The 12,104-nt window shown below is 53.1% G+C and overlaps 1 protein-coding gene and 1 non-coding gene across 2 annotated transcripts in view; both read right to left on the bottom strand.

The window, feature by feature from the left end:
* SYNM (synemin) overlaps positions 1–6,663 on the bottom strand; it is a 30,883-nt gene extending 24,220 nt beyond the window's left edge. The window contains exon 1 of the mRNA XM_074966525.1: positions 5,765–6,663. Coding sequence (XP_074822626.1) covers positions 5,765–6,553 — 789 coding nt within the window. The 5' untranslated portion in view covers positions 6,554–6,663. The remainder of the gene's footprint in view (positions 1–5,764) is intronic.
* Positions 6,664–11,336: 4,673 nt separating this feature from the next.
* Positions 11,337–11,409, bottom strand: TRNAV-CAC (transfer RNA valine (anticodon CAC)). The gene has a single exon. It is a non-coding gene; the product is annotated as a tRNA-Val (tRNA).
* Between the last annotated feature and the right edge of the window lie 695 nt (positions 11,410–12,104).

Below are 12,104 nucleotides of genomic sequence, written 5' to 3'. Positions count from 1 at the left end.
AAAAATCTTCTTTAATTGTTAACTGGGCAGTTTAACATGATACAGATGGCGGAGCGTAGATCCCCACACTGGCACTGAAAGGGTTGACTGAAGCTGGAGAGCTCAATTAGAGCACCTGGTGGCAACTACAGGGTGGGGCAGCCCCATTAAAGATAAAGCATAGATGGGAAGAAGCCCAGATAAGCCAATGGGGAGAGTGTGAAAGAATTCTACAATCCCCTTCTCAGCAGTACAGTGGTGGATAGAAAGCAGGAAGACACCTGCTGAGCCAAGGAAGGACTCGAGGGGAGTAGAGGGAAAAAGCCCAAGGAAAGAGTTGGCCCTGGGTTCCTCCTCCTGAGCAGAGAACTCCAGCAACTGGCCAGGAGATGCCAGTGGGGTGGACACTAGTGGTGGTCCGTGATAAATGGCAGGATCTGGACCTCTGGGGAGAAAGCCCAAGGAGATGTTGAACTGAGAAGCAGAGCAGAGGGGAAAGCTAAGAAGGATTAAAGTTCAATTGTGAGGAGGGCAAAAATGGTTTGTTTATGTTTTCATCTGGGATTTGTTAGGGGACACCGGGGGGAGCCCTGCAAGCCCCTGCCCTGAAAGAAGGATGAACGTTGAGACATGGTGCAGCCTGGGAAGACAGGTTGTGAAGGCTGATAAGAATACAGGTATACATTGGGCCCAGGAACAGGCTGTGGCAAATGCCTGCTGAGGGAAGAAAAAGCCCAGAGAGTTAGCAGGGAGCAGGTCTGAATAGACAGTGCTTGCCTGCTCACTACCGTGTCCCTGAGCTGGAACCCAGGGGAGAGGAAGGGCCAGGGGAAGGTGGCATGAAGCCCCTGATATAAGGGGTAAGGACTCCTTAAAGTCCTGAGATGACAGAGTTTAAGGACCACGGGGCCCAAAGCTGGGGACTGAAGATCTGATGTAAGGACACTGGACTTCTATTTGTTGGACCCCCCCTGGCACCTAGCGGTGCAGGGTTGGGGGCAGTAAATGGCCTGGATGGAGGGCTGAGCTATGAGAAAAGGCAGACCACTGCAGGGCCAGAGCCGCTTCGGCAGGGAAGCAAAGCCTACTACACCATGCCCAGCCATAAGGTGGCATGCCAGCGGTAAGTCCACCCTGCCACAGTATCACTGAGAGGCAATACACATGGACCCTCATGAGGCCACTTTTACAGATGCTTCGATATAATATAGGTGTATATGCAACTATGTCAGCTTATGCGTTTTCATTTTGGGGGCTAAAGCAGTTTGGGTTGCTTATCATAACTCATTTTAAGGTAACAGTAAGATATTGTTTAACACACCTCAAACTGGGCCGATTTTAATTTACAAAATAACATTTCATCCTAAGTACAACAGCACAGCTAGCAGCCACATGGTAATTTTGATTTTTCTATTAACTGGCATTTTTAACCTGTTTCTCTTCTGTGCTGCCAATCCTGTAAGATTTTTAAAGTTGACTCACTCTCCAGAATACCTGCAGTCACCTTTCCCCACTAATCCTCAGCAAAATGTAAACATATAAGGAGTAGGGTTGTCAGCCCTCCAGGATTGTCCTGGAGTGTCCATGAATTAAAGATTAATCTTTAATTAAAGATTATGTCATTTGATGACACCTCCAGGAATACGTCCAACCAAAATTTGCAACCCTAATATGGAGATGACACTGGTACAAAAATATCTTTTCTGGTTGAGTTACAGAAAAAAAGTAGCCATTCTTGAAACTGCAGGAGAAAAACTTTTGGTTCTGAGCTGTAAATGATAAAAAGTGGGGAGGGGGGGAGGATGACTCTTGGAATATGGTGCTGTTTTAATTTGACCCATTATTGTTAAGGATCAATCAGTTTTTCCATCATCAATTTCTAATGTCACCAGTTTATAACATGGCTCTAAAGATAATGTATTTTTAGGAATGAAGGAATTTATGACATTCAGGTGGAAGAAATATAAGGTTATATAATTTTTACTCCTATCAAAATAAAAACAAAACATTGAGCCACAGGAAACTCCTGATAAAAGCATTGTTATTCTCTACACTTTCACCTGGTTTTAGTTGCAGGACTATTATTAAAATCAGAGACTCACAGATAAAAATCTCCATGTACTGCTTTGAAAAATATTTAAATGCATGTTTAAAAGGAGAATGACTTAAACTCTCAAAGACCAGAATATTTCAAGTTAAGTGTAAAAGCTCTGCTGTTTGCTGTGTTTTGTTTTGAATTGATCAGTCTCCGTTCATAGCAACTTGCAAACAAGCTAGCAATTTAAAATCCAGACACAGAGCAACCGCTCTCTAGTCCCCTCACAATGTGCAATATCTCCATAATCTCCCATGCTAGACATGCCCTTACACACAATGTGATCATTAACAGGAGAGCTGCAGACAGACAAAGAGATCTAGCAGAGTGTTAATAAAAGGTCTGATGAAGAACAAAAGAAATGCTGCCCTGAGGAAATGGAGAGCAAAACTGTTTTCTGATCTGCATAGTGGATTGATGGACTGGATGATCTAATATGTCTTCTCCAACCCTAACCTTTGATATTTTGATTTCCCAGCATATGCTGATCTATCCATGCACATGGGGTGCTTTATAACTGGCATACTGCAGAACAGTGGCCAAAAGTACAATCTTGGCCAAAAGTACAGTGGCAATTTGATATTGTAAAACACAATGGCATTTTAATGTCCACACAGAGCAGACACCTCTATTTAAGGCCTCATTCCATCCTCACCCTACCCCCCCCCAAAAAAACCCGACCCCAGTCAATACCATGGTAACCAGTCTCTCTGCTATAGAAAAATGGAGGGCTCAGTTAACCATACTGGGGTCTGAATCCTCCTGGCTCAAGACCATGAGTAGAGAACTGTTCTATCAAGAGGGGAGTGCAGGACATCACTGACTGTGGTGGGCAGGAAAATGGCAGGACTCAATTCACCTGTCCCAAGGGCCAACTCCCATCACCAGATACTTGGCATCAGTGCTTTAAAGTGCGCTCTGTCGCAGACCCACCAAATAAAACTTCTACAACTCGAGCCTTCGGTTACTGAGGGGTACACATTTCAGCTCTGCCTAGGGAAAAGTACCTCTGTCTGGCTGCTTTCCACTCCAGGCCTTATTGGGATCCAGGAAGTGCTAAAGGATGCTAAAGGATCCTCCCCCAGCCTAAGAGGGGGGTCCACGGGACCTGGAAAACCAAATAATTATGGGGGACAACTAATGAACAACAGGGACAGGAGTGCGGTCAAAGGGTCGAACGAAGAGAACCGGACAGGGACACCGAGCAGAGAACCTGGACAGTGCCCACTGCTCCTCGAAGGCGTCAAGGGAGTCAGTGGACACTGCCCAGAGGAACTCTGCCCGGATACGTGAACGGACAGAGGATCAGAAATAGGCCCCACAGTCACAGGAGACTCCATCGGCCAACCTCCTCACCCTGGTTTTATAGACGGCCACTTTAGCCAGGGCCAGGAGGAGGTTGACCAGGAGGTCCCGTGACTTAGTGGGGCCACGGATAGGGAGTGCATAGATAAGGAGGTGAGGGCAAAAGAGCAACCAAAAGCTTAACAAAGCATTTGTGAGGAGCCGGAATAGGGGCTGCAGCCTGGCGCACTCCAGGTATACATGCGCCACGGTTTCCCTCACGCCGCAAAAGGGGTAGGTGTCCGGGATTGGGGTGAACCGCGCCAAGTACACGCCCGTGCTCACGGCCCCGTGAAGGAGCCACCAACTGATATCCCCGGCGGGCCTCGGGGCCAGAGTGGAATATAGGCCGGCCCACCGGCTTTCCACTCCAGGCAGTAGGCTGCACTCTCTCCCCTCCTGTGAGGATCCTGTTAGGAGGAGTGGGTGCAGAAGTGCAGCTCCCACCCCCATCCCTCCCTGGTACTCCAGGCCTTGAAGTGGGGAAAACGATCCTCCTGCAGCTGCCCTCCCACCCACCCCCCCCCCCCGGCTCCAACCAGGCCAAGGGGGGTGAAGAACAGCAGGAGCTGCAGGAAGAGCAGAGGGGAGGCTGGAGGGGACAGAATTGATGGTGGGAGTTGGGGGGGGGGGAGGGGAAGCAGGTAGAAGTGAGTCACCCACCCACCCCACACACACACACATTCATGTTTTGACCATTTTAAGCACTGCCTGCCATGTGCTGGAAAGAGAGCTCTGTAGGCCTGTCCCCCGAACACTGCATCCCATGACCCTGCGGCTCAGTTGACCCATTCCCAGGGCTTGCTTCGTTCCTCAGTGTGCTTATGGCGAGCTGGCAAGGGGACTCAGGTTGGCTGGCTGGGTTTGATCTCACCCAACACCGACTCCGCAGCTCAGTGTGCCTGTTCAGGGCAAAGTGGGAGCGGTACACCACTCACGAAGAGCATGTGTTAAGAGTCATCACCTCCCTGTTCACTCTCACAGCTTCCCCAGCCAGAAGTCCTAACACTGCCCAAGGTTTTGAAAGGGAATCCGAGTTTGTGTCATCCTGCCAGAAGTGGCCCCTCCGAGGCCTGCCCTTTAATGCAGCAGGCTTCTCTCCTTGCTGGCTGCCTCCTCCCCCAACCGGAGGACAGCCACAGTCCCAGAAGAGGTGGTGCTAGGGAAAGGCAGAGTGTGACCAGGTGCCCAATAGGAGGGAGCCAAGGAGTTGGGTGCAAGCAGAGGTGGTGCATGGGAAATGGGGTAGGAGAGAGGGAGCCGGGGTAGTGCAAGCTAAGGCAGAGGGCAGGAAGGGTGTCAGGAGCAGGAGCACAGGTGAGGGATCAGAGGTAGGGAAGGATGTATGGGCAGGGAAGGGAGGCAGCTGGTGGAGCAGGCTTATAGTGTGGGCCAGCAAGCCATTGCACAGTGTGGAGACAGCAGGGGTGGCTGAGAGCAGAGTTCCTGTGGGCAGGAAAGGAAAGGGGGGCAGACAGAGGGAGCTGACAGAGTCAAGAGGAAAGACTAGGGGAAAGAAGGATCCTAGGAAGAGGTGCAAAAAGAGGACGAAGGATTAGGACAGATGCAGGGGAGAGGAGACACCCCCAGAGGGAATCCAGAGGAAAGCAGGGTCAGATTTCCAATTAGACATGTGCCTAGGGGCACCAGCATTCTAGGGGTGCCTTGCCTCTCTAAAACTGGGTGCAAGGTGAAGGTCAGCTGGGGGGGGGCTGAAGATGCTGTGCCTAGGGCAGCGTAAAGTGTAAATCCGGCCATAGGCAAAAGGCACAAAATTTGGGACCCAAGGAAGGGAGAAGCTCAGGGTGGAGGGGGGGGAGACTCTCGGAAAGGGGGGGATAGTGGGGAGGAGAGGGGGCAAGGGGAGGCAGGGAAGGATGCTCTAGGAAAGGTGGGATAGTTGTGGGAGAGTGGTCCCCAGAGGCGGTGGGGAAGAGACTCTGGGACAGGGGAGAGGGCCCCCAGAGGGTGTGGGGAAGAGGCAGGAAGTGGGAAGAGAAGCCGAGACACGCGCAGATCCCAGAGAAGAGAAGAGAACAATCCTTCGGGGGAGTCAGACGCGGAGGCGAGGGGAGAAATCCAACTAATCTGCCTCCCGCGGCAGCGGAGGACCCAGCGCAGCACCCGCCACGCCCAGGCGGAGCTCCGCGCTGGGACACGCAGCGGCGGGGGCGGCCCCGACCTCCGGCAGGGCTCGTTTCAGCCGGAGTCGGGGTTTGCAGCGCGCCCGCCCCGGAGCCCTGCTCGGCTGTGTCCCCCCCCCCGGTGCGCGGGGCCGGGCCAGAGCCCAGCGGGGCGCCCCGTCCCGCTCCCCCCCCCCGCCGCGCCTGGGCAGCCCTCACCCACCTGGTACTCGTCCGCCTCGGCGCCGCGCAGCTCCTGCAGCGCCAGCAGCTCGTCCTCCTGCCGCCGGCCCAGGCCGCCCAGCTGCTGGCCCTGGCGCTGCAGCTCCTCCAGCTGCAGGCGGCACCGCGCGCCCTCGGCCCGCAGCTGCTCCAGGCTCTCCCGGCCCAGCCGCGCCTCCCGCTCCTGCAGCGCGCGGAGCTGGCCCTGGTAGCGGAGCAGGCTCGCCCGGCAGGCCTGGCCCAGCACCAGCTCGTAGGTCTCCTCCAGCTGCTCCAGGCTGAGCCCGGCCGCCAGCGGCGGCGGCAGCGCGGCCAGGTCCAGCCGCAGCGCCCGCACCTCGCCCGCCTCCCGCCGCCGCCGCTCCAGCAGCCGGCCGTGCTCGGCCCGCAGCCCCTGCAGCAGCTCCTCCAGGGCGGCGCACTCGCCCCACAGCCGCTCCAGCAGCTGCCGTTGCCCGGCCAGCTCGGGCGCCAGGCGGCGCCGCAGCTGCAGCACCTCGGCGCCCAGGAGCTCCAGCTGCCCCAGCTCCTGCCGCAGCCCGTCCCGCTCCAGCTCCGCTTCCCGCTTGGCCCGGCTCAGCTCGGCCACGCGCCCCCGCAGCTCGGCCACCTCCTGCTGGGGGCCCCGCAGCCCGGCCAGCTCCTGCTGCTGCAGCTCGGCCACCTCCTGGGCCAGCAGCCGGTTCTCCTGCTCCAGCTCCCGCACCCGGGACACGTAGAGCCGCAGCCGGGAGTTGAGCTCCCACAGCTGGGTCTTCTCGTCCCACTCCTCCCCCCGGTAGCGCAGCATCGTGCCCGGCGTCGGGGGCTGCGCTCGCCCCTGCAGCGGTGTCACTGGGCTGCGGGCTGCGGGCGGCAGCTCATAGCCCCGGCTGTGCCCCCGCCCTAGGTCGGCGTCGGACTCACGGCTGGACAGCGGCGACTCCCACACTGGGCTGGGGCTGGGGCTGGCGTGGGCTCCGGGGCTGGGGAGCCAATCGCCGGCTCCTCTGAGCGGCAGCAAAACAACGCCCCCTGCCGGAGCCGCCCGGCCTGGCCCAGTCCGGCTTGGAGAGAGGTGTTGTTCCCCACCATTCCCAGTTTTGGTTTGTTTTTAAAGCTGGGTAAAGTGGGGTTAAGAGCTGATCGGGCAAAACCCTGATCCCTTTGGGAAGGGTCCCAAAATACAGTGGGGCAGCTGAGAAATGAATACATTGGAATCCAAGTGCAAGGCTCCTGGTAGGACACCAAGCCCTCCCCATCCCTAGCTGTTGTGAAAAACTTTCTTCTGCTTCTCCATAGGCCTCTAATTCTGTCCTTCCTTTGGATATTTGGTTAGTTTGTGATCAGCTACTGTCCCTGCATCCGGACTAGGTTTAATTTATTTAAATAATAAAAATTAATAATAATAACTGGCTCTCAAAATGATTTTTGTAAGTTTTGAAAGTGTGGAAATACACAGCTAAGGGAACCCAAATGACTTTCCCTGTATCCTTAATTAACCTGGAACCATTGTTTCTGCTGGGCCTGGTTCTCCTCTACCTGCTGCAGCACTTTGCACAGATGTATGGACTTGGTCCAGTGTTTGCTGAAATCAGTAGGAGTCCTTTCATTGACATGAACATACATTGGATCAGGCTCCAAATTGACCGGAATTGTATGTATCTTCTGGAATGGGGAGAGGTGACAGATGTGAGATCTGGGGGTTCAAAGGACTATATTAAACAATATGCCAGACACAAATGGAATTTTGGACCAAAAATTGTTAAATGGTTTTCCTGAGGAATATCTAGGGTGGTGTATGCAAATAAAAAATCGAACCTTTTGAAACTATGCTCTGCCATTGTCAGCTGATCACCTGTTACATGAGACCAAGATCAAAGGCCCAAGATGTATAAAGGAAAGACTGAAGTTCTGGTTCTGAATCTGAGACAATATTGATACTGGGGAAACCCAGTTGTGGGTTTTGGAGGGTCTGATAGCTACCAGAGCCTGAGGTTGGAATTGTATGTAAGTTCTTTTATTATTTTTAATATGTTTTCTTTGTAATGCTTTCACCTTAAGAATAAATGTGCTTGGTTATGGAGAGCTGTGTAATAATTTATAACTGCAGGTAATTATGCTGTTCAGAACCTCTGGAGAGAAAGCATAGCACAGACACTGACCTGTCTGGGAAGTCTGGCTTGCCGGGAATATCACAGTGTGGGCAGGAAACTGCAGCCTGGAAAAACCCTGGTCAGGAGGTAGGGAGACGTGATGGCTGAGGAGCTGTGAGCCTAGAGTAGGTGCCCTTGCACAGAGCGGGAATACAGGTGCAGTTGCCCTGAACTGTGACAGACCATACACAGCCACCAGAAAAAGACAAGCTAGCAAGAACTGACTGCATTTCAGACAATGCCTCAGAAGCATGGGGACAGGAAGCACACAGCCAGGATCAGATTAGAGTTTTGTGGGGCCCCTGGACCAGAGCAAGTGGGGGCCCCTCCCCACCCCTTCTACCTGCAGTCCCCTCGCTCTCCCCACCACCACACTCCTGCTGGGGAAATGGGGTCGGGGTGCAGGACCTTGCCCCGCTCTCCTGCCGGGGAGTGAGTCAGAGTGCAGGGGCTTGCCCTGCTCTGCCCACCCAACGCTCCAGCTGGGGAGCAGGGTCAGTGCACAGGGGCATCCCAATAGGCCAAGGGCCCTAGGCATGGCCCCATTGGCCCAGTGGCTAATTTGCCACTGCACACAGCCCTATACCCTCTTCCAGGATGGCAGAGATACTTCTCTGTTGCCCACCCCGGCAGCCTGAAGAGCTGAGTCAGCAACACATCTCCTCCACATCTCCCACCAACAAGCAGGGCCAAATCTTGCCCACTTACTTAGTCCTCACTCAGTCCTTAGTTCTCGCTAAATACATTTTTGCCTGAGTAAACACTAAATAAAATCAGAGAGTAAGGGTGTCAGGATTTGGCCCTGACCAAAATAGGTCAACAAACTCAGGCTTTGCAGATTTGCTTTGTCAGGAGTAAAAATGAAGTTGAAATGTACTAATCATAGAAATGCAGGGCTGGCAAGGACCTCAAGAAGCCATCAAGTCCAGGCCTCTGCGCTGTGACAAGACCAAGTAAACCTAGCTACTTAATAGTAGCTGCTTCTTCATGGCCTTTTGTCTAAAAATCTAGTACCAGTTTAATATCTGCTACACCAGTTTAATATCTGCTAATATCTGCTATCAGGAAAACCATCCTTCATTAACAAGGGGATGGATTTCAGTGATCTAACAGGATTTTCCCATCTCTTATTTCTATTATGCCAATTACCTGAGACATTTAATACAAACCATAGCAAATGTACTGCAGGGAGCAATCCTGGCCAGGAAGAGGGGACCTGGAGAGATGAGCTTTCTGGATTGTACTTTAATGATGATGTGAGATGCAATGCCAGTAGTTTCTTGGTATCTTTTCTTATTGACAGTATTTGAAATGATTTGCTCTATCTATATTAATACTTTATTATTATTTTATTAATATTGTTATACTGCAGGAAATTAGGTACCTAGCTCCTTGTCTCTCTTGACCCCACACCACAGAACTATTTGTTCCCTGGCTCTGAATGTTAAGTAACTTTCCATACCTAGTGAATATATTTTTCCACCTCTCCTCTTTAGATTTTTCTATACTTTGTATGGTCATTTGCTAAAGAGATTATGACATGCTCCTTGGTCTGTAGCTGCAAGACTTTTCTGGTGACTTCTTCCCTTCTAGGAATTTTGCAAATAAATCAGTCTATAACTACCAGGCAGTAAAATGGGGGCAGAACACTTTTAAATGATCAAAGGTTCATTTCAAAGGCAATAACTGAAATGCAGTAGTGTCAGCCCTGGGCTGGTTTCAAAGCTAGTGACCTCAAAAAGGTCTGTATCCCCAGAGCCAGTCCCGATACTTAAGTATCTGAATTGCAAATCAACAACAATACAATAGCATAAACCACCAGACACAATCAGAATTGCACTCGCTAGTGGCTGTAGTGAAATAATTTAATCACAGAAAAAGTCTCATCTCCCTCTAGCAGTGATGGACACAACCATAAATTGCAAATGAAGGCTACCCATATCTTGATGATGTCCCAGTTATTCCCCTTCCTTTTGGGGATAAAGTCTTTAGCAACTTTTTTATGGAATAAGAATAAACCCTCTGCTCGAGAGTCTTTGGTGCAGCCAGACCTTTGTGCTAGTTCCTGACATTTAACATGGCTGCAGAGGCACATGCAGAGTCTGCCAACAAAGAAGGTAAAGAGGCTGATCTTAAGCACAAGTGAGACAAGCAGCTGCTTGGAGTCTCACCCTTTCCAAAGCGGTGCGACACACTTAGAAATCCATGGCTCAGTCTGCTTCTGGGGCCCAATCCTGCCTCCACTGAAGTCAGTTGTAAAATTAAATGAAATCAATGACAGCCGGTCCAGCAGCAATATGGGGGGGGGGGGAGACCTCACAACCCCATCCACAGTCTGCCACTTCAGTAAGAACCAACTCCTGTATGTCCCTGTCAGCCCCTTCTGTAATAGGGAAGGCCATGTGCTTTTTGAGTCTCAGTTGTAGTTTCCCTGCAGTGGGTCCCACAAACTGTAATATCACAAATCCCTGCTAAACCTTAGTTCTGTTTCAGCATCAATCATTCTTATTACTGCATCTGTTGCATTTAAATGAAATGGATACACCTGTAATACTGGGGAAATGTTTGGATCCTGGCAGTTTTAACATAACTAGACAGAAAAAGCACAGCTTACTGTAATAATGTAGATATTCAATTTTATTGGGGGGGGGGGGGTTGTCCTTCTGCAATTCCTTCTCAAAGGTGCCAATCCTAAAACGAGATCTACACAGTCACAACCCAACCCAGACCATGGGGTCTCATGTGGGCACAAGGGTCCACTTGCCTGGAGCAGGTTGCAGGACTGGCGCCTGCATTTTTAGCTCTTCACCCTGGGGCTGTGGCGGCCCTATCGCATTTGCATACCAGCTAAAACAAAGCACATCTCAATGACAATTATTTGAATAAATATCAGATGCTTAATCAAGCCCTTACTGTCCAGTCAGTGCTGCTGAGCACCAGGCGATTGTATGAAATGATCAGCTTCCCCTTTTCCTTCATCTTGGGGAAACGCAATACAGACAGTTTGTCAATCACCAAGCCAGATGAGGGGTGCATTTCTTTCTGGTTTTTAAACCACCCCCCCCTTTTTTTTTTTAAATTGGAGATTTTTACCTTCTATCTTCAAAAAAATCGCTACCCCCAGCCTCTCAAGCAGGAATATACCCTAGGGGTGAAATCCTGAGCCCATTGCAATCAGGGGGAGTTTTGAGCCAGGTTTTCCTCCTGTGTCTTTCACCCTGTGTCTTTCATCCTGCAATTACCAATCGCCCTCTGGTGTCGGTTTCTTTAGCAAGCAAGGGCAAGAAAACGAAGGCAGGAGAAAAGACAGAGTGGCTGGAGGGCTGTGAAGCGCAGAGGCGATAGCTCTCCCATAGCACACACCCTCTCCTCCTTTCACTTCCTCCTCCTGTCCCTTTATAAAACTAACGGGAGGAAAGCAGCAAAATCCTCGCAGGATGTTTCCGCCCGGGGTCGAACCGGGGACCTTTCGCGTGTGAGGCGAACGTGATAACCACTACACTACGGAAACCCTCTCTCCGGTTGGCCCCGCCCGGCCCCTTTGTAGTGAGAGGAAGCCGGACTGTGGCCACTGGGGGCAGCGGCGCGGGGACTCCGGCGCCCGGGGGAGGCTCAGCGGCCGCCCCTGATGGGCGCGGCCCGGAGCCCGCTGCGCGCGGAGTGCGGGGGCGGGGCGCGTCTGAGAGGCCCGTGGGGGGAGCTCTATCGCCTCCCCCCGTGACGCCGGCTGGGCCTGCGGAGAGGAGCGCGGGGGAGGGAACGGGGGGGGGCCAGGGCGGAGGGGGCATGGCTGAGGGGGCGTGGAGGGGAGTGTGGGGGGGCGTGGCGGAGGGGGGCAGGGGGCATGGAGGGGGGTGTGGGGGGCATGGCTGAGGGGGCAGGGCAGCAGGGGGCATGGAGGGAGGTGTGGGGGCCAGGGCGGAGGGGGAAGGGCGGCAGGGGGCATGGAGGGGAGTGTGGGGGGGGCATGGCAGAGGGGGCATGGAGGGGGCGTGGGGGGCATGGCTGAGGGGGCAGGGCAGCAGGGGGCATGGCAGAGGGGGAAGGCTAGCAGGGGGCATGGAGGGGAGTTTGGGGGCCAGGGCGGAGGGGGAAGGGCGGCAGGGGGCATGGAGGGGAGTGGGGGGGGCATGGCAGAGGGGGCATGGAGGGGGGTGTGGGGGGGCATGGCGCAGGGGGGCAGGGGGCATGGAGAGGGGTGTGGGG

The sequence above is a fragment of the Natator depressus genome, chromosome 10, assembly GCF_965152275.1.
Source record: "Natator depressus isolate rNatDep1 chromosome 10, rNatDep2.hap1, whole genome shotgun sequence".
Lineage (NCBI taxonomy): Eukaryota > Metazoa > Chordata > Testudines > Cheloniidae > Natator > Natator depressus.
The sequence above is the reverse complement of the archived record's forward strand: the minus strand, read 5'-3'. Positions and strand labels throughout refer to the sequence as shown.